The 23,009-nt window shown below is 34.1% G+C and overlaps 1 protein-coding gene across 1 annotated transcript; it reads right to left on the reverse strand.

The window, feature by feature from the left end:
• Positions 1-1,974: 1,974 nt before the first annotated feature.
• Positions 1,975-22,574, reverse strand: LOC136029848 (cytochrome c). Its single transcript, XM_065708304.1, has 4 exons — positions 22,455-22,574; positions 16,526-16,566; positions 4,473-4,614; positions 1,975-2,281 (listed from the first exon to the last, which is right to left on the reverse strand). Exons 2-4 carry the CDS (start codon positions 16,562-16,564, stop codon positions 2,136-2,138), a joined length of 327 nt encoding a protein of 108 aa, XP_065564376.1. The 5' UTR covers positions 16,565-16,566; positions 22,455-22,574; the 3' UTR covers positions 1,975-2,135.
• Between the last annotated feature and the right edge of the window lie 435 nt (positions 22,575-23,009).

The following is a 23,009-nucleotide window of genomic DNA, read 5'->3' on the forward strand; positions in this document are numbered from 1 at the left end:
CTTTATTTGTTAAAGTCAAAAAAGTGAAAACATTTAAAATGTATTTTGTTTTAGTAAAGTGCAAATTATGTTCTGGTTTTGAGGAGGTCTGGGGGTTGTTAGCCCTACTCATGTTAATTGTTGCTCGTTTTGAGTTTGAATCGGTTATCTTTTGCAATTTCTGTTCGTTTTAGGACATTTATTTATGGTGATTTGTGGTAGTTTTACTCTTGGAAAATTACTTGAACTTATTTCTACTCATTTTAAGCTTAACGAGGCTCTTTACTATTCTTTGAAAAACTTGTTTTGTGGAAAAAGTTTTTTACATTAACTACTGTTCATTTTTTATTTACTCTTTTTCACAGAAAAAAAATATTTTATATATTTTTATTTTTTTTCTATTAGACTCAATAGTTTTTACTTTGAAGATTATTTGACTTAATTTTTGCTCATTTTTGGTTTAATGAGGCTCTTTACTTTCTTTAAAAAACTTGTGTTTCCCGTTAACAAATTCTATCTATAAGTAATTAAAATAAAAAAATAAGTTTTTCAACTGAAAGTAAGGAGCAACATCAACAAGTACAAAATTCCTCCCCCAACAGAAAATAAAAAAAAACTCAAATAAAATTCTCAAATTTGGAAATCTTTACTTTCCAAGAGGGGGGTATTTTCCGCAGGGAGGGGGTATTTTCCGTGTGGGTTTTCCGCGGGAGGTGATATTTTCCGCGGGTGGGGTAAACGCCGGCCACTGAAATATAGAACCCCTTTAAAAGTTATACGCAGGTTATCAAAGGTACTTTTATATTTGTAAGTCTTGTAAATAGGTGTCAAGCTTGTCGTTCCGATGGTAAAAGATTTGCTATTGTATCCAACATAGAGCTCATTTCAGTTTGTGAGTACACCAGTTGCGGATTCTTGCATTTACTTTGAACGCTTTCTTGCCTAATGGACAAGAGCAACAGAACCTATATTCTACATAAATTTTACAAACACTTGTTAAAACTTTTAAACCATCCTCCAAATTGCGTCCCGGTGCACCTCTGTGAGAAGATCCTTAAAAAGGCTACATGGCTTACATTTCCTTTGTTTTGATTTTATTTCTCTGACACGTGCTTTCACGTACAAACCTTAAGGTGAGAGGACCCAAACAAGAAAAACGGGGATTCAATTCAGTCAAATTTTTCGTTTTGAACGATCCTTTGGACGAATATTTCTGCTCATCTCGCCATTGATTGCGGGTATGAAAATTCAGACACCAAATTTTAATATTTCTTTCCCCCACAACAACCAAGCTTGACATTATGAGCATTCCGCATTTTTCTTTTAAAAGATGATCTACTTTTGAAATATAATGTTACCTTTGAATGAAGAATTAAAACCCTATTTTTGCAATTACACGCCTCAGCCTTTTCAGATGGATATGGAAAAAAAGACAATAATACTAATAAAAGCATATGCGATTCAACAGGTGAAAATCACAAAAGTAAAAGAATCTTAGTTCAGAAATTTTTCTAAAATGATATTTGGGAAAAGGTTTAGGACAATATTTCTGTGAGGCAAGGTGCACAAATTCACGAGAATGAGAGAGTAAAGGTTTCTCAATTTCTTTGGAGATACAAAAAAGGCCTTTTTTTAAATTAGAAAAAGGTCATTTCAGATAAAGTTGTTTGAAAATACTATGTCATCAGAAATGTCAACCAGCTTGAAATTTCACGCTAGAGGCATAGCAAGCACCAAAAGCCACTCGATGTTTATCTGAATAATAATAAGAATATACATATGCATATATATATATATATATATATATATATATATATATATATATATATATATATATATATATATATATATATATATATATATATATATATATATATATATATATATATATATATAGGTGAGCAGTTCCAGCTCCTCAAGGGACATAGGTTCTATCTACATTTTTAGTAATCGATGCTAATGGAAAACTAAATCTATTAGTGAATAAAAACACAATAAGGAAGAAACAGCTGTATTTCCGTACACATATTTCACACAGTGAAATAGAAAATGACAATTAACTATTTTTGTACAAACACTACTTTTTAGCTGATGCCTTCTCGGGCTGTAAACCGAATGAGAAACAGCAAAATTGGGATCCTAAATTATTCTGTTGTCTAAGCTGTTGATTCCTTGAGGTAAGCGATCAAGTCTGCCCTTTCATTTGCCTTCTTCAAACCAGCAAACACCATTTTTGTTCCAGGAATATACTTTTTAGGGTTTTCCAAGTATATGTTTAAGGTATCCTCACCCCATATGATACCTGAAAAAAGTCATTTGTTGTTGATTAGCTTTACTTTTTCAAAACAGCATTTATCGAAGTGGGTTCTCGAGCAACAGAATAAGAAAGTGGGAACAGGAATAATCCATCATGAATTTGCCGTATATACACAAGTCCCTAGCAAACAAGCATGACCATGGATGAGGGGTTGACCATCCCCCTCCACAACCCAAGAAAATCTCCAGCTACATCAATGCTAAGAACACTCATCAAATAAAAAAGAACATTAATAAAAGAAAATCATAAACCCTTCACTTGCTTCCAGCAGCGTCTGAGAAAGGAGGAAATGTACACTAAGTGCTATTAATCCAAAAAGAAAATACAAAACTCATCCAAAATACCAGGTGTCTCGGTCTGATGGCACCCCCGAAGCAGACACATGACGAGCTTTGCAGGAAAGAAGTCAAATGTTCAGTTTAGACTTGGATGATATATTAAAAGCTAAAATCAGCAGGGCCAAAATAATTGAATGATACCACCAACTAATCTTTTTTTTTTCAAAAATAAGAAATCTGTCAACAAAATCTTGATCCACGGGTCGAATTTACTGGGACGTAACTAATTCATAAGAGATATAGTTGACCATTAACACTCAGGATGAAAAAAAGGTTCCAGTACCTCTAGCCGAAATACAATTTATTTTTTTTTACTCAAAACATTTATTTTCGCTCTCTTTGCACAATTATAAAATAAGACATTTAGTGGGCACACCATTCAGTGGGCACACTCGCTTTTGTTTTAGTTAATTACAGTATAAGGGAATAGTCTTCAAGCCAATCAAAGCATAATACATCGCATTAATCAAGTATAAATATTTCTTAAGACCAAGTTGACCAATCCTTACGATAAGAAAAATCTAGCATTTTTATCCAATAAAACAACCAAAAATGGCAGACAATCAAACAGATATTTACGGCCTCTCTTCATCATAAAAAAACACCTCAGTCTATGTCCACAATCATTAAATATAAGTAATTGTACATATCTAGGTTTTTAGGCCTTGCCTTTTAATTCCGTCAGTTTTTACCGTACTTCTTCGTCATTTTTCATATTGAGAGTGTAATACTTTTGTCACTTTTCTAGTATCTTTTTCACCGCTGAGGACTGTTAAAATTTGTCCAAACTATCCACCATTTCTTTTATCTTTACCTGTTTAATTCATCTCAGCGATTTGAAAAATCTTAAGACTTTTAAGAAGAAGGTAGGCTTTTTAGGCAAGGTACGTACTTCTGAAGTATGAGTGCTCAAAGAAACTTTGCAAAACTAGTCAGGAAAATACCAACAAGTGATGTTTAAATTTTCCAATAATGGTGGCCCCGCAAGGTTTATTCGGGGAGATGTTTTTGGGAACTGAAACGAGCCCTTAATATTGGCCGTAAATGAGCTGAAGAACTAATATAATTTACTTCAACTACAATAACTGAAAACAACTTCAAAAAAATAATCAAGCGTTAACCCAGTTTAAAATCCATGAATAACAACAAGATTATGTGAGAAATAAACCATAACAACTGGAATAATGTTTGTCACGTTTATCCATAATCACAATTTCTACTGCGATTGCTATTATTACCCTAGAATCTTGAAAATTCCAGAACTCCCAAACAAAGCGAATCCCAAGGAGCCCATCTAACGGGTTAATTCACCCTCTTCTTTAAAAGGTCAAAATAATAAATAGTTTACTTTAATTTTAAACCATTAATTCAACGGCATTGGCAGGTTTTTGTTACAAAGGCAAGTCTCTTTAAAGCAGCTAAGCAATTTGATAATATTTAATGAAAAAAAATTCATTCCTTACAAGTAAGGTTATCAAAATCATTAAATATGTAGACCAATAAAATAGAAACAACAAAAATGCGACGCGTTTCAAAAAATGTAAAAAAGAAGAGTAGAAAATGTGTGACACTTAAGGAATGTATCAGACAAGGCATCCGAAATCCGAAATTTTTATCTAGATCACCCAAACAAGAAGGAAAAGAGGGTAAACTAATAGAATTGATCCCATTTTTTATATCTGTAAGCCTCTGCTAGACGAAGGGTATCTCTGGTGAGCATACAAAGCATGACACGTTAAAGGCTTCTAAGTCACGCACCACACAAAATATAGAACATAGATACTGAATTAGTATACGAATAAATAAGTTAATACGGACATTACAGTAAAGAGACATACCCTTGGACTTGTTTGCATCTGTGTATGAATAGCCGGGAGCTTGTCCAGTCTTTCGCCCAAAAAGTCCATGGAGATTTGGACCTTGCTTGTGCTTTCCACCAGCCTCTACACTGTGACATTGAGCACATCTTTGGACAAAGAGCTAAAAAGAAATAACAATAAGAAATTATGCTTTAAATAATCATTTGCAAGTATATTCAACCGTTCAAACATTCAAAGATCTTGGAAAATGACTTCCGTAGAATTATATTTTGAGACTTACATAACAGTTTTTTGAGTTTTTGCTAATTAGATTGAAAAATACATTAAAAACTAAATGAAAATTGCTGAAACAGGAACATTTAAACTTTTTTTCCCACAAGTTAATATAATTCTCTAATACAAAAGCTTGAGAAATATAAATCTGGCTTTAGGTGAATAGATAGATACAAAACTAATGATTTCAATAATATAAGTATCTTGTCCCTGGCCCAAGTTGCATCTAAAGATTTGCCGCAAAATCTTATGGTTCACATGGAATATAATTAAGCCTTGAGATCCTTCGATATGCTTAATTTTAAGACAGCACGTCACTTTCCGAGAAAGCAACTTTAATTTCACCAAGCCAAGTATCAAACCTTCCTTTACTTGGAACACTAAAAGAGAACGCCCAAGTTAAAGGCGTAGACAAAAGGGAGGGGGAACAGAGCAAGGGGTAAGCCCCTTCCTCCAATTACAACATCCGACTATAGAAATTCCAAAAACTGCACATACTACTTATAATGTTTATATTTCCAATCATGGACTTGTTTTATTTAGTTTTTGCTAAATGAGTAATTAACAGAAAAGTTTGCCAATTGCAAAATATAATAAAATATTAATTAAAGTGCCATATGCTAACTACTCGCTAAATGAAAGCTACACAAAATAAACGGAAACCTAACCTCGCCTACTGTAAAAATACTGATTCATTTTGATTAGGCCACTCTTCCATAAACTTCCATTGATTGGCTGATTCATTAGCAAGATTGTTGATCATTACTAAAAACAGTAAAGGACCTAAAATTGTACCCTATGAAACTCGGCTAGAAATAGGGAGTGAACCGGAATGAACATCTTTATTCTCAACGACTTGACTTCTATCTGACAGAAAAGATGCAATGATATTGACTAGAAAACGAGGTACTTTAAATTCATTTAGAAATGTTTCAACTAAAAATTATCGAACAGTTCGTGGTAACGAACGTAGTAAGGAGCGACCCGGCTCAATAGTAAACGAAACTCTAAAAAACAGAATTTAGATGCGGAATTTAGGTTACGAGCCTGACAAAATTTGCCTTATTTAGGAAAATAGGGGGAAACACCCCGTAAAAGTCATAGAATCTTAACGAAAATCACACCATCGCATTCGGCGTATGAGAGAACCCTACAGCAAAAATTTCAAGCTCCTGTTTACAAGAATGTGGAATTTCGTATTTTTTGCCAGAAGACAAATCACGGGTGCGTGTTTATTTGTTTGTTTGTTTTTTTTCCCCCAGGGGTCATCGTATCGACCAAGTGGTCCTAGAATGTCGCAAGAGGGCTCATTCTAACGGAAATGAAAAGTTCTAATGCCCTTTTTAAGTGACCAAAAAACTCGGAGGGCACCTAGGCCCCCTCCCACGCTCATTTTTTCCAAAAGGCAAAGGATCAAAATTTTGAGATAGCCATTTTGTTCCGCATAGTCGAAAACCATAATAACTATGTCTTTAGGAATGACTTACTCCCCCATAATCCCTGGGGAGGGGCTGCAAGTTACAAACTTTGACCAGTGTTTACATACAGTAATGGTTATTGGGAAGTGTACAGACGTTTTCAGGGGGCTTTTTTTGGTTTGGGCGTGGGGTTGAGGGGAAGGGGCTACGTGGGAGTATCTTTCCTTCGAGGAATATGTCATGGGGGACGAAAAATTCAATGAAAAGGGCGCAGGATTTAATAACATTACTATAAAAAAAACAAAGAAAAAATAAACATGAAAACATTTTTTCAATTGAAAGTAAGGAGTAGCATTGAAACGTAAAACCAACAGATTATTACGCATATGAGGGGTTCTAAAAATACTTTAGCATAAAGAGCAAGGTATTTAGGAGGAGATAAATACCTCACTTTTTATGCTAAAGTATTTTTAGTAATTTCAACTATCTAATCTACGGCCTTTCTAATTCAGGGGTCATTCTTAAAGAATTGGGACAAAACTTACGATTTAGTGTAAAGAGCGAGGTATTGACGAGGGTACAAACCCCCTCGTATACATAATAAAAATATAAGACTATAAAAGTGTGTTACGTAAGCTGGCACGTACGCAGGGTGGGAGCCTTCGGGCACGCCCCCCCCCCGAAACTTTGTGATATGTTTAATTTCCCCATGGTTTCTTGGGATTTCTGGCACAAGTAGGACATTTGTTAAGAATCTAGATAAATGTGTGAAGCCTTCTTGGGGGGATTTTACAGCATGCCATTATCCGGTCAAGTCACTGCCCAATTATTAACCCATTTTCTGTCTAACTTTTTACCCTCTTTGAAGTAATTACGCGGCAGGATTCTATATATGAATTCTCATTGTACCTTGTGTTCTAAACGCAGACAGTGCTGGGTCATCATGGCACGCGGCAGGCTTCAATATATGGATTCTCATTGTCCCTTGTGTTCTAACCACAGACAGTGCCGGGTCCCGGCGGCTTTGCCACCGGGTCCTGCGGGCCCCATCATGGCACACGGCAGCCTTCTACACATGGATTCTCATTGTCCCTTGTGTTCAGGGTCCCGGCAACGCTATGTAATTTTTGGATCGGATTGATGACATAAATTCGACATTCCTAATCTGGCCCTTTCTCTTTGAGCCGCAAGCCTGGTTTTGCGTTGCTCTGATGTTCACTTTTTTTATCTTTTATTAGTTTTTTCCTTTTTTATTTTTTTTTTATTTTTTTTTTATTTATTTTTTATTATTATTTTTTTTAAAATTATTTGACGTCATATTTTAGTTTTTAGTCTGGCCCTTTCTCTTCGAGCCGCAAGCCTGGTTTTGCGTTGCTACAGTTTTTCGTCCTGGTGTTCAATTTTTGGTAACATATGAGGTTAATTTCTTTTTTACATTAATTGAAACTTTGACAAATTTTCTTTGAGCAGCAAGCATTCTAAACTTCAACAATTTCTACTAAGCTCCAAACTTTTGGTTTTCTGTTTTAAGGTTTACGAATTGCTTTAATCCACTGTCAAAATATATAGAAATATTTGTGCAATCACCAGTTTTTTACATTTTAAACAATTTAATAAAATTTAAAAAGAGCCTCAATTTTTTTTTAGCTCGCGTAATGGTAATAACGCGTAACGATGTAACGGTGAAGATAGTGTAACGGACAGACGGACGGACACTACATTTATACATAGATATATATATATATATATATATATATATATATATATATATATATATACATATATATATATATATATATATATATATATATATATATATATATATATATATATATATATATATATATATGTATATATATATATATATATATATATATATATTATATATATATATATATATATATATATATATATATATATATATATATATATATATATATATATATATATATATTATATATATCAGGTAAAAAAATTGTTTTTAATTTAATTTTTGAACGTTTTTTAACTAATGCAGGTTCGAATTCAGCTCACCATACATAAAAAATAAAGAACAAAATTTGCATATTAATTTTGGCAGATTTTTCCGTATTTAAAGGGTTGCCCCTTCCTCAATACCTTGCTCTTCAAGCTAAAGCTGTTAACAACTTTTAAAACAGCATCCTAGTCTAATTAAACGAGCCCCGTGTTTCAGTAGACGCTCTTAAAAAATTGGGAAAAGCAGTCAAACTTTAGCGTAAAGAGCAAGGTATTGAGGAGGGGGCAATCCTTCATATATGGAATAATTTCTGATTGTTTTTCAAAAATGCCGGTAAATCTGGTTCACCCTCAATAAAATATACCCCTCCCCCTCAAGGAAAATTCCTCAGTGGAAATTTCATCGAAAGAAAGGTGAACCCCCCCCCCCAGATTCCCTCCAGACAGTTCCATCCTCGCTGAGAATCCACCGTCCCTGTGAAATTGCTTGCGGACAATTTAGACTTAAAAATTCTCCTTGGCATTCTTTGATTTGAGTAAGACTTTAATCTCTAATCGTTTTCTCGATCACTCCAGAAATGCGCTTTACCATGGAAATCATTTCCCGCAAATCAAAACCCGCGGAAAAAAACCTGTATAATTTCCCCGGAACATCTCTACATCAAAAATTGGTCATAGAGAATGTAAGACGATTAATAAGAGCTAAGAGCTCATATGGCAGTTGTAACGAGGCATGAAGAGCCAAGAGATCATTTGGTATGAGCTCTAGCAAAATTCTAAGAATCAATAGATTGATTTAAAAGGAAAATCAGAGGCTTAATGCCGGTCGGGATTTAAAAAAAGAGCTCTCAGTCACGAGGTCCTTCTAAATATCAAAATCCATTAAGATCCGATCACCCACTCTTAAGTTAAAAATACCTAATTTTTGCTAATTTTTCCTCTCCCTTCAGCCCCCCAGATGGTTGAATCGGGGAAAACGACTTTATCAAGTCAATTTGTGCAGCTCCCTGACATGCGTATCAATTTTCATCGTCCTAAAAAGTCCAGAAGCATCAAACTCGCCAAAGCACTGAACCCCGCCCCCTAACTCCCCCAAAGAGAGCGGATCAAGTCCGGTTACATCAATCACATATATACGACATTTGCTTACTCTACCCACCAAGGTTCATCCCGATCTCTCCACTCTAAGCGTTTTCCAAGATTTCCGGTTTCCCCCTCCAACTCCCCCCAATGTCAACAGATCTGGTCGGGATTTGAAATACGAGCTCTGAGACATGAGTTTCTTCTAAATATCAAATTTCATTAAGATCCGGTCACCCGTTCTGAAGTTAAAAATACCTAAATTTTCCTAATTTTTCCAAATTAACACCTCCCAACTCGCCCAAAGAGAACAGATCCGTTTCAAATTATGTCAATCACGTATCTATAACTTGTGCTCATTTTTCCCATCAATTTTCATCCCAATCTCTCCACTCTAAGCGTTTTCCAAGATTTCCGGTTTCCAAGATTTCTGTGTCCCCCTCCAACCCCCTATGTCACCGAATCCGATTCGAATTGAGATTGGGCATCTGAGACATAAGATCCTTCTATATATCAAGTTTCATTAAGATCCAATCACCCATTCGTAAGATAAAGATACCTTAATTTTCACGTTTTCCAACAATTCCGGTTTCCCCCTCGAATTACCTCCAATGTCACCGGATCAGGTCGGGATTTAAAATGAGAGCTCTAAAGAAAAAGATCCTTCTAAATATCAAATTTCATTAAGATCTGATCACCCGTTCGTAAGTTACAAATACCCCATTTTTTCTAATTTTTCCGAATCACCCCCCCAACTCCACTAAAGAGAGCGGATCCGGTCCGGTTATCTCAGTCACGTATCTTGGACTTGTGCTTATTCTTCCCACCAAATTCCATCCTTCATCTCTCCGCTTTAAGGGTTTCCCAAGATTTCAGGTCCCCCATCCAAGCCCCCCCCCCCAATAGCACTGGATCCGGTCGGGACTTAAAATAAGCGATCTGAGTCACGAGGTCCCAGATTTTAGGTTCCCCCCACCAACTCCCCCCCAATGTCACCGGATCCAGTCGAGATTTAAAATAAGCGCTCTGAGACATAATATCCTTCCAAGCATCAAATTTCATTAAGATTCGATCACCCGTTCGTAAGTTACAAATACCTCATTTTTTCTGATTTTTTCAATTAAACCGTCCCCCACTCCCCCCCCCAGATGGTCGAATGGGGGAAACGACAATTTCTAACTTAATCTGGTCTGGTTCCTGATAGGCCTGCCAAATTTCATCGTCCTAGCTTACCTGGAAGTGCCTAAACTAGCAAAACCGGGACAGAAAGACAGACCAACGGAATTTGCGGGGTAGGTTTACACCTTAAGACATAATGATTTGATCTTTTAACTATACTGAACAAAACGACTATCTGCAAATTTTGATCAGGTAATTTTGGGGGGAAATGGGCATGGGAGGGGGCCCAGCTGTCCTCAAGTCTTTTTTGGTCACTTAAAAAGGGCATTAGAACTTATAATTTCCGCTCGAATGCACCCTCTCCTGATCTTATAGGACCATTATTACAATACAGTCACCCCTGAAAAAAACAACAACAAATAAACACCAATCCGTGATCTTTCTTCCGGCAAAAATAATAAAATTCCACATTTTTGCAGATAGGACCTTGAAACTTCTAAAGTCAGATTCTCTGTTACGTTTAATCTTATGGTGTAATTTTCATTAACTTTAATTTCAGGTGGTGTCCCTCCCCCCTCTATTTCAAAAATCAGGAAGATTTTCTCAGCCTCGGAATTATTAATGGGTAAAACTAAACTTGATGAATTTTATATATTTGGAATCAGCATAATAAGCTGATTCTTTTGATGTATCTATTGATATTAGAATTCCGTTTTTTTAGAGTTTCGGTTACTATTGAGCCAAGTCGCTCCTTAATTACGATTTGTTACCACAAACTGTTTGGCACTCTTCAACTCAGACTCGAAAGTATTCCTGTCACAACATAGCAAATTTCTATGTCTCCTTAAGACAAGTAATGAAACTGTCCAATATCATCGAATATTAACAAAGGTTCAATAGGCCTTAACCACCACGCATTCACTTGCAATATGCTCACAGTATCTGGAGCCCCCCCCCATCCCCATCTATAGATTTTGCCAAAAATGAGATGAGACTCTGGACCACTTGCTAATAAATTACAGTGCTGCAGAGATAAATCCGAAGACAGTTATCTACAGCCACTGGGAACATTCCAAGGTCTATGCATTATACCAACAGCACAATTTCTCGTGCAACTTGGTGACCAACAAACCCAGAGGAAGGTCTACTTGGCCCTCTTTGAGGTTCTATGATCTTACAGACTGCTAAAAATGTTTAGTGGGCTAAAATGTATTAGTGCCCTAAGGCCTTAATTTAAAACAAGACAACCTGCACCAAAAAGCAAGATATTTTAGCAGTGTTCATAATTTAAAATTCATCTAAAATAAGAAAAAATATTTTCGAAAAAATATAAAATTCAGGGAACTTAGGATCCCAAGTGGTCAGCCCCTTCCTGCTACTTCAGTTTTTGTTTTCACATTTATTTTTTTTTATTATTATTTTTTTTTTTTGCACATTTGATGGGCTAGCACTACTTTAATTAAATAAAAAAAAAACAAGTTTTTTTTAAATGAAAGTAAGGAGCGACATTAAACTTAAAACGAACAGAAATTACTCCGTATACGAAAGGGGCTTTTCCTCCTCGACACCCCGCTCCTTGCGCTAAAGTTTTTTATTGTTTTAAAAAGTAGAGTTGCGAGAAAGAATCAAACTTTAGCGCAAGGAGCGGGGTGTCGAGGAGGAAAAGCCCCTTTCATATACGGAGTAATTTCTGTTTGTTTTAAGTTTTAATGTCGCTCCTTACTTTCATTTAAAAAAACTTGTTTTTTTTTATTTAATTTCTGAAAGTTTTTGAATTAATGCATGTCTGATTTTGGCTCTCCGTACATAAATTACTAAAATGAAATTTGCATATTAATTCTTTTTTTGGCTAAATGGCTTTCTCTTAGTTTTGATCAGACGATTTTGAGAAATAAGGGGTGGGGAAGGAGGTCTAGTTGCCTTCCAATTTTTCGGTTACTCAAAAAGGCAACTAGATCTTTTAATTTTTAACGAACGTTTTTATTAGTAAAAAAAACGTAACTTAAGAATTAACTTACGTAACAAACGTACATAAATTACGTAACTTACGTTACGTTTTATCCCAATTCTTTAAGAATGACCCCTGAATCAGAAAGGCCGTAGAATAAATAGTTGAAATTATTTAAAAAATTTTTAGCATAAAGAGCGAAGTATTTATCTCCTCCTAAATACCTTGCTCTTTATGCTAAAGCATTTTTAGAACCCTTCATATGCGTAATAATCTCTGTTCGTTTTAAGTTTTGATGCTTCTCCTTACTTTCAATTGAAAAAATTTTTTCATGTTTATATTTTCATTGTTTTTTTTTTTAGTAATGCTACAAAGTCCTGCGCCCTTTTCATTGAATTTCTCTTCCCCCATGAAATACTCCTCCAAGGAAAGATCCTCCCATATAGCCCCATCCCCTGAGCCCCACACCCAAACCCAAAAAATCCCCCTGATAACATCAGTACACTTCCCAGTAACCATTACTGTATGTAAACATTGGTCAAAGTTTGTAACTTGCAGCCCCTCCCCCAGGTACTGTGGGGGGTAAGTCATCCCCAAAGACATAGTTATTATGGTTTTCGACTATGCGGAACAAAATGGCTATCTCAAAATTTTGATCCGTTGACTTTGGGAAAAAAATGAGCGTGGGAGGGGGCCTAGGTGCCCTCCAATTTTTTTGGTCACTTAAAAAGGGCACTAGAACTTTTCATTTCCGTTAGAATGAGCCCTCTTGCAAAACTCTAGGACCACTTGGTCGATACGATGACCCCTGGGAAAAAAAAAAAAAAAAAAAAAAACAAAAACAAAAAAACAAATAAACACGCACCCGTGATTTGTCTTCTGGCAAAAAATACGAAATTCTACATTTTTGTAGATTGGACCTTGGAATTTTTTCTATAGGGTTCTCTGATACGCTGAATGCGATGGTGTAATTTTCGTTAAGATCCTATGACTTTTAGGGGGTGTTACCCCCTATTTTCCAAAATAAGGCAAATTTTCTCAGGCTCGTAACTTTTGATGACAAAGACTAAATTTGATGAAACTTAGATATTTAAAATCAGCATAAAAATCCGATTCTTTTTATATATCTTTTAGTATCGAAATTCCGTTTTTTAGAGTTTCGTTTACTATTGAGCCGGGTCGCTCCTTACTACAGTTCGTTACCACGAACTGTTTGATAATAACAATATTAATAATATAACAATAAAAAAGGCAATAAAAGACTTCAGAGCCATTCAAAATATAAAGGAAACAGATTCTTGCATACAGACAATAGGAAAATGTTACCTACTAAAACGTGACAAACCAAGGGAAAGCGTAGATTATTGGACAATGGGAAGGAGAGGGTGAAAATGTGAATGAATTATATTAGAAATTATGGCTTTTCGTCTGTTTTTTTGTTTCAGGAGATTAAATACTCCTTTTGACCAGTCTTGAGGAAAACTTCGCATTTTTAGAAGGAATCTTGACTAAGGATTGCTTTTCAAGGAATTGCAGTATACCCTCCAAAAAATGGAATGCAACTGTTCAGCAAATTTACAATTCTTACAAAAACCTATGCAATACACTTCTGTACTTGAGCATTTAACTATTTTTCTAACATTCTTGTTTAGGTTTAATGCATATTTCGTGTTAGTAATCGCTTTCTTTTCTGAATTTGGTTTTTAACAGTTTCAAAAGCTTTGGTTTTTATTTTCTTTATTAGACATTAATTATACATTCTTGTTTGAGGACAGCTTGATCAGCACTAAATTAATCAATACAAATTTCTCTTCCTACTCTTTTAATTGGTTGGTGAATTAAAGTATAATTTGAGATTTTTTGTATAATTTGAAAGACTGGTATAACCTACCTTTTGTCTAGCAAGACATGATTTAGTAAAAACTGACTGTTCATATTAACAATTGTTCAATAAGTTTATTAATGATTATTGCAAGATAAAAATATGATTAATAGAGCAAAATAAGCATTTTAAATTGAGTTTCTTAGGGACTTGCACATAAATATTAGATTTAAGACAACGGACACTAAAAATTTCGACTCGGACATTGGCTGTTTATCACTGATTAAAGTATGAAGGACATCAAAATAGAACATTTTCACCCTGAGCCCACCTTAGGTCTCTTCAAACTTGGAAATCATCTTTTCTTATATTTTGGTTAAGAACATTAACCACTAATGATCTCCTGATTCCAAAGGACAGTCACAGCATCAAAGGAAACGCACACTTTTTAAGCTATTTAGTGCTATATTTTATGCCTATTATTCCTTCATTTATTTTTCATTTATTTATCAGCATCAAAGCAAACAAAGGAAACACTTTTTAAGCTATTTAGTGCTATATTTTATGCCTATTATTCCTTCATTTATTTTAAATTTGGTGCCCACTACAATCAAAAACTGCATAACTGCACAAATATGTCTTTTACAATAAAATTGAATTCCCGGTTGTTCATAATTTTGTAAGATCAATATGTGGTTGCCTAAGTTTCCACTTCATCAATTCAAACAGTCAACATTATATTTTGACTGCCTTTGCAAATTCAGTAAAGAGCATGTTTTGTGTATTTTTTCGTGTCGTTCTTTTTCGTTTTTTACATTTGGTACACCTTTGGAAACTTGGAAGGGGGGCTCATTTGGTCAACTGAAAGTTCTAGTGACTTTTGAAGGGTCAAAAGAGATTGGAAAACGACCATTCTTCTTCTGCTTTTCCCTTTGGTATCTTGTAAACCCTGCATGATACAAAATCAAATTTTTGAGATAATTCCACTCAGTGGGTGTAAGCTCAACCCAGATCAGCTAAACCCCAAGTAACTCAATCCCATTCATCTTAACCCTCATTAAACTCAACCACTGTACAACTTTACCTGACTTAATTTCACATTTTCATTCACCCTTATTAAACTTGAACCCTATGTACCTCAACTACATTCTACTTATCTTCAGTTTAACTCAACTCTTGTTCAACTCAACCCATATAAATAACATGTATCTCATGTCTGGAAGAACAATGTTGATGGTCTATCTTTTTTTTGAAAGAAAGATATGAAAAAAGATAATTTCCAAAATTTAGTTAAATATGATGGAAGTTGATTTGCATGGAGATTGAGTTGCTTGGGGGCTGAGATGTACAAGAGTTGGAGTTTCTATGGAACCATTTACTCAGAACAATTGAAATATCCCAAATTCCACCTACATATGCAACATGGCTATAGGTGGATACAGTCCATGCAACCCCAAGGGCAAACACCCCAATCTATGAAACTGGCCAACTCTCCTTATACATTTATGCAAACAAAAAATGGGGTTGCTACACCATACTAAAACCAGAACTTAACAAGCAATTGCAGTATGCATGATTGGAGATACATGCTGAGCCTGAGATCCTTCCAAGTCCCATTTGTCTTCCAATTTTAATTTCCAATTCCAAACAAAGATTTTCAATCCCAGTGCAAAGAAGAGCTGAATCCTAACTTGGTACAACAACACGTTCAGTCATGAATCAGTACAACAATCAGTTCAGGTTACAAACTGACTTACACAGGAATTAGAAAACTGAACATTTTACACCTTATTTGAATTGGGATCCCACAAACTCTGATCAGAGAACCAAAGTGAGCATTGAGCCCTAAATCCACTCCCTCACCCCACTGCCAAATTTTTGCCAAAATTTTAGTAACTGTTCTTAGATTATTTGAAATCTTACTTGTGCAATTGAAGGACTGGAGTGACTCCATGGTTCAAAAAGAATTTTCAATCTCCATGATTTAAGCACAAAAGTGAACCTGCAGCCCCTTCAGAGCCCTTAGCAGGATGAATTGGTAAATATTACAAAGCTAAAAGGATCTCAAAATAAATGCTTCAAATTTAAAAATATTCAAAAAAAATTTGTGGAATTTGAATACAGGAATTAACATATTTCTGTGTAATTTGACTAATAATAATAAATTTAGAAGTTCAGAAGAGTCCAATGCTTAGGAGGGAGAGAGTCAAGAACACAAGATAATACATTTTCAATAACTTTCAGTAAACACACTAAAAGATTAAATAGGAGTTAATTAGAAACAGTCATTAGGAACACTCCCTAAAGAAAATGTTACCATTTCATGGGGCTGTTTTGTTTTGTTTTTTTTTTTTTAGAACAGAATTAACAATACATTAAGGCTTAAGAATTTGTTAAGGATAATAATCAATTGTAGAATTTTAATATCTCTTACCTTTTTGCCCTTTTCGACATCACCAACTGCAACAGTCATTGCTGAAAGGGAAAAAATTGATCATAAAAGATTTAATATCAAGCAATATTGTTAGGATTGACAAGTTCTTCTGAAAGGGGGAATGGGCATTGTGAACTGCATTGAACAAGACCTATAACTTTTAAATTTAGTAAATACCAAAAAAAGCAATGTCACTAGAGGAAACTTGCTATTAAAATATAGCAGATTATTACACATTCCTAAAATTACAAGCATCATGGTGATATTAAGAGCCATTTTACTAGAAAACACAGAAACAATGTGTAAAAACCTCCCAGGATATTCATAAAACTGGTTTTAATTTCTGAGCTTTATTGACAGTCTTTTTTTAACCTCATAAATTATTTAGAGCCACCCTTCTCACTTTTTCATTGGTTAACTTGCTTTCTTTTTTGTCTATATACACCAAATGAGAGGAGAAGAAAGATCAAGATGTTGAAAACTCCTTGAAAGGTAACCTGGCCAAAACAGGTTAAAGCCCTTACTGGATAAAGCTAGTTTCTCATGGGCATGGAATGAAGGCCATGGTCCAAAATTGCGAACCTGATGATATCCTTAAATTGCTGGATTTGCAGCTTAGGGGCCAGGTAATCCAGGTCTGGCTTACTCATGTTGAGAAGTTAGTTACCCTAAGGTTTTATAAGTGGATTAAAGAAGTCTATGGAGAAGATTTTTACTTGAGACTGAAGCTATCATGGAGAGCAATAAAATGTTGGCTGCATTTGCAAGCAAATTGCATAAAATTGTGTAGGTGACACTGGAATTCTTAAGTGCTGATGGCCCAGGAGTTAAGTGTGCCTGCCTCCTTTTTGGGGAGTATGGGGATAACCTGGAACATTTTATGAGTAATTGCTGGAGAATTTAAGGAACAGTTGTTCTTTTTAGGGGGGGATGCACTGCAGCTCCCAAGTATCTTGGAGTTCTCATCTAGGGAACTAATTATTGCAGTTGAACAATTTATAAATAATATTTTAGAGGCATGGAAGTTGTGATTTCAATGTGTTGCATGCTACTGTCTGATTTGTTCAATTTATATGTGTGTATATTTTTTTTCTCTGTTTTTTTCTTCTTTGTGTATATGGCCATTGGTTTTTAAATACATGCATATATGATCAAGATTAGGCTGGACTTTACAAGCTTAAAATATGTGCTTGAGACTAGGTTCCAGAGTTGACAGTTAGGTTCCACAGTATTAGTGCATTTAATATTGCCAATGTTGTTGATGGTCAGAACATTCAGGCAAATAACATACTCATTAAAAAAAAGTTTGGACATACCCCAGATATTTTCTAGTCATTTAACTGTTAAAGTGGCAATTAATTGTCCAATTACAAGGTATCTGGCCCTAGGCAATTAGTGGTGATGATCTGGTTGCTCTAATTTAAACATAGGTTATTTACAAATCCCAAATAATGTGCTACTTTTCACTATTGTTGTTCCTTTGTTCTCTACATACATATTTGAATGTTTTTCTTTTCTATTTTGAAATGATTATTTAGATATGGTGTCATTATCTTTAATTTTTTGGAGTTGTTAGATGTTATTTATCTGACAACTAATTCAGACTAATTCAAATGACAATCCTTCTAACCTCTAAAATCATTTACATCTTGCAAATTTATTAAACATAAGTAATTAGGCTTGTTGTATAGGCAATCTTAGCATGTTCAAACTCAGTAATAGATGTGTATCTAGTTTAATATGCATTCCATATATTCTAAACTTAAAAATGCCAGCTCTAAGGAAAATGGGTTTGTGTGCTTTTGTTTTATGATCCTATTATTGAAAAGAACAGCAGTATGATAGTTTTTTTTTTCACAGCCAGTGGCCATAACAAATTCAGTGCTTGGTAATACTCAAGTTGTGAATCTTCTGAAGGAAACATGTTCATAAAATAAAAGAAGTACCATCATAGGTCATGTATTGTCAGGATAATAACTATTATAGGCTATTTAAAAGAAGCATAAAATAAGGAATCAAATGGTACTACTTTTCTTACCATATTTCTTTATAACAACTACATTTTATTAATAAGTTTCCTTCAGAAGAGTCATAGCTTTTTAGCACTGCCTAGGCCTTACCAACTGGTGGTTACATAATCTATTTATGGTTAATGTCCTTAGTCAAATACAGTCTTTCCTTTTGCTAGTTTTGTAAATATTAAGTGGTGGGCCCCTTCTGAATGAAAGATACTATAGCCTAAAAGTGGAACAATTATTTTCATTATTTTATGTTTCTTCCAAATATCATGATGGCTTTACTGAAAATTCCTGATATTATTTGGAGAAGAGGAAGGTGGTTAATCTTGTTTGTTTTCCACATCTGATAGCCATAATGAATTTTAGCTCTTCAGAAGAAAACATGTTCATAAAGTAAAAGTAGTACCAATGTAGGTTCTACATTGTCAGGATAGTGACTGTTAAATTTAAAAGAAACATAAAGTAAAGAATCAAATGGTACTACTTTTCTTAAAATGTATCCTTATAATGTCTATTGTATCGCCATGTTTCTTTCAGAAGAGACAGAATTCCTTAGGGTACTTGTATTATAAACCCCCTTTTTTTTGGGGGGGGGTAAAGTGTTTGGACAGTGTGAAGCTAAAAAATAATTCTTACTACATAATATGCAGAATAGTTGTACCCAGCATATTAAGTATACAGACCCACTATGCTTTACCGCCACCATTCCCACCCCCTAATGTGCAAACATATAGCCCAAATTCACTTCTAAAGTAGTGTATTTCCATCTTACTTTGGTATATTTCATTAGGATTTAGTGTCACAGAAACATATTAAAATAACATTAGGTAGGGGGGTATATCATACAAGTACCTTCTTTAGCATTGTCTAGGGCTTACTAACTGATGGTTACATAATCTATTATGGTTACATAACAACATAATGAAATAAAGCCTTTACTTTTGTGTTAGTTTGGTAAAATATGCTATAAAAATAAAATCAGTACCATGAGAATCCTTATTTATGCTATTTCTATATGTCATTGTTGTTTTTCTCCTGATTCACCCCCCCCCTCCTTGGTGGTCTTGGATATAGCCCAGCAAAAAAAAATAAATTTTATGCAACTTGTTTCTGTTAATCAAATTATTTTGTTTCCTTGCATTGTTTTCTGCTTTTTAAAATCATTTTTTATATTTATTGCCTATTTTATTATGGTTACATAATGTCATAATCAAATACAGTCTTTGCTTTTGTGTTAGTTTGGTAAAATATGATATTTAAAATAAAAGTATATCTGTTAGATTCCTTATTTTGTGCAATTTCTAAATATCTTTGTTGCTTTTCTCCCAATTCACTCCTCCCCCTCCTTGATGGTCTCAGATATAGCTTTACAAAATGTAAGAAATTAAGATTTTATACCACTTGTTTCTATTAATCTAATTATTTTGTTTCCTCCCATTGTTATCCACTTTTGAAATTATTTTTAATATTTATAGTCTATTTGCAATTCTATTATTCTCACTCAGGAGAAACCAAATTTTACCAAGTTGAAACTGCAAAAACTCATTTCAACAACAAATTTATGGTGTATGACACAATTGGTTGATAAATTATTGGGGCTACATATGGGACCACCAGGAAAGGGTGTATTTTGAAGAAGCAATCATGATATTTGGAAATAACATAAAATAATGAATATAATGGTACTACTTTGACCCTATAGCTTTTTTCCTTCTGAAGAGGCCAACCACTAAATATTAGCTGATAGTTTTAGCATATTTTAATATCTTTTAATAATATAGCAAAACAGAAAGTGAATGCATTATTTTATGCCTTTTTATGCTCTTTCTGAATTTAATAATTGCTTCAGAGGCAAATTCCATTTTTAATGTTTAAAGGGCTCAAAACAGCCTATAGTAGCCAAAAATTTAGAAATGTGTTTCTAGAAAGTGTCTAGTTAAAAATAAATACCACTTGTATATGATTCAGAAATGATAATTACTACTTTCATTAATGTAATAGTAAAATGTCATTCTAAAAACACATTTGCATGAACTTTTAAGGAGCCTGAAAGTCCCCCCCCCCTGAGTTCCAATGTGTTGGCATAGAGTGCCATCACCTCAGAATTCAGTTAGGTTCTAGCATAGATGATGTGCTTTTTACCATCTTAGAATCTAGCAGAGCTTGGAGAACACAAAAAAGGTAGGCCATTACCCTATAATTAGGACTTATTGAGAAGATTGGCTAAATCACTAATCAGATGACTAACAAAATTGATATGGCCTATGCCTATTCATAGAATCAGAATTTCTTCCTGAATCCAAATATAACATTCATTTGCATTAGAAGTGAACTTGACCCCTAGTCTCTTTAAAGTGTAAATATATTGGCCTATCTTGAGTTGTATATCTGTACTAAAGTTTGGTGTGTAATCCACTCTTTTCTTCAAATTGGTTCAGGTAAGTGTTTAGTTTTGTCACAAGCTGTGTAAAGTCCACATTACTGTATATAGCAAGATTCTGATGATTGCATATTGTTTCTTTGTCATTATTAGAGAAGCACATCCATTTTTTAGCTTTCTAAAATCTATCTCCAATGAGACTAAAAATGCATAAAGTGGACTTGCTTAGAGGTAACATTACCTTTAGAGTAAAGCACATTAGTTCATGTGCCCTGCAAGCAGCATGACAAGGTCTGTATTCTATATTTATTCAACAAAGAGTGATAAAACACAAAAAAAAACTCAAATGAGGTTTACTAAACAAATATAGAATACAGAGTAAATGTTTTAGTTTTGTTCCAAGTGCTCTAAACTGCATATTACTGCATATAGCAAGATTATAATGATTGCATATTATTTCTTTGTCATTATTAGAAAAATGACAAATCCCACTCCAACAAGACTAAAAATGCATGAAGTGGGCTTGCTTATAGGTAACATTACCTATAGAGCAAAGCATATTAGTCTATGAGCCCTCCAGGTATCAGGACAAGGTTTGTATTCTATATTTATTCAACAAAGAGTGATAAAACTAAAAAACAAAAACCTCAAATGAGGTTTATTAAATAAATACATAATACAGACCTTGCCCTGCTACCCACAGGGCTCATGTACTAATATGCTTTGCTCAATAGGTAATATTACCTTTAAGCATGCCCACTTTATACATTTTTAGTTTGCCCCATGGAGGAGGGGGGTCAAGCAGAATTGGATGCACTTCTAGAATTATTATTTCTAAGTATTATAGTATGGAAAGTATGCTGCTTCACAGCATAGTTTCCAGTTTAGACAGCTTGTGATGAAACTAAACATTTACCTTGGTTGAACAGTTAGTCTAAACAATAGAAAATTAATTGTATACCTATGCAATTCAGGGTATATATACTTGCACATTAAAAGCAGAGGGACTAAAGTATAGAAGCACCTTCAAAGAGAACTAAAAAAATTCTGCATAGGCAAATAATACATTTTCTCAGTGCAAAAAATAATTTATAATAAAGTCAGTTTAGGTTAGGTCAGAAAGTGCTTAAATCGGAATTTGTAGTAGAAGTAATTATTTTATTTGTAAAGAACATAAAAAAGACATCAAGTGGTATGTTCAGTTTATTGGTAAGTCAATTACATGAACTGCAAAAAACTTATCAAATTCATTTGTGGCAAAAGTGATTATTATGTTTGGAAAGAGCCTAAAAAAGGCATAAAGTTGTATATTTACTTTACTTGAAAGTAAATAATATGAACAGCGAAATATTTACCGAAGATAGCCCAGGCATTCATAATTTCAAGAAAGAAAATTAGGCTAAGTTGAAGTTAGTAAAACAAACCATAATTGTTGAATTTTCAGGTATACCTAATCAAATTCAAAATTTGTTGTCCAAGTCTCAAACAAAACTAGCATGATTATTTATTTAACAATGAATCTTGCACTTACTGTTGAAACTCAGAGATACGTGATGTAACGCAAAGAAAGCTAAGAATTTTCTGTCCTACAATTCTTCTTGAAGTTGGAAGAAATTTTTCTGAATGAGGACCATAGAATAAATTTAAGTAGACGTCAAAGGCGCACAATTAGTTATAGATAGCTCTTCTTACATTCACAGAAAAACCTGACACGAATTTTACTTTGATTATAGAATAAATGCAACTACTTGCTTTATTCAAGCAATATTTCTGAAGTTCAATTGGGATTTTTCAATTTATTTCATAGTGAATATAAATATTTAAAGCTAATATGAATAGTTGTATAATTATTTACATGAGCATCTTTATCACAAATATATAGACAGGAACAAATGGTAGATAGGCTCACAACCTCCAGGCAGTGGGAAGACAGAGAAGGCAATTTAAAACAATAAAACCCAAGTACTTAAACAGCAAAAATAGACGCAGGATCCACAGGTAGCTGTTTGCTCATCTATTTACATTAAGTGCTATGTGTTTTAATTTGCAAATTATTCAATATAATATGAAAACTTTGCTACTGCAA

The sequence above is a fragment of the Artemia franciscana genome, chromosome 1 (genome assembly GCF_032884065.1).
Source record: "Artemia franciscana chromosome 1, ASM3288406v1, whole genome shotgun sequence".
Taxonomy (NCBI): domain Eukaryota; kingdom Metazoa; phylum Arthropoda; class Branchiopoda; order Anostraca; family Artemiidae; genus Artemia; species Artemia franciscana.

Coding starts and splice junctions, on each gene's coding strand:
- LOC136029848 (XM_065708304.1), bottom strand. CDS start 16,564: ATGACTGTTGCAGTTGGTGATGTCGAAAAGGGCAAAAAG. Junction 4,615..16,525: donor ATGTCGAAAAGGGCAAAAAG/GTAAGAGATATT, acceptor ATTTCTTTTTAG/CTCTTTGTCCAAAGATGTGC. Junction 2,282..4,472: donor AGATGCAAACAAGTCCAAGG/GTATGTCTCTTT, acceptor GACTTTTTTCAG/GTATCATATGGGGTGAGGAT.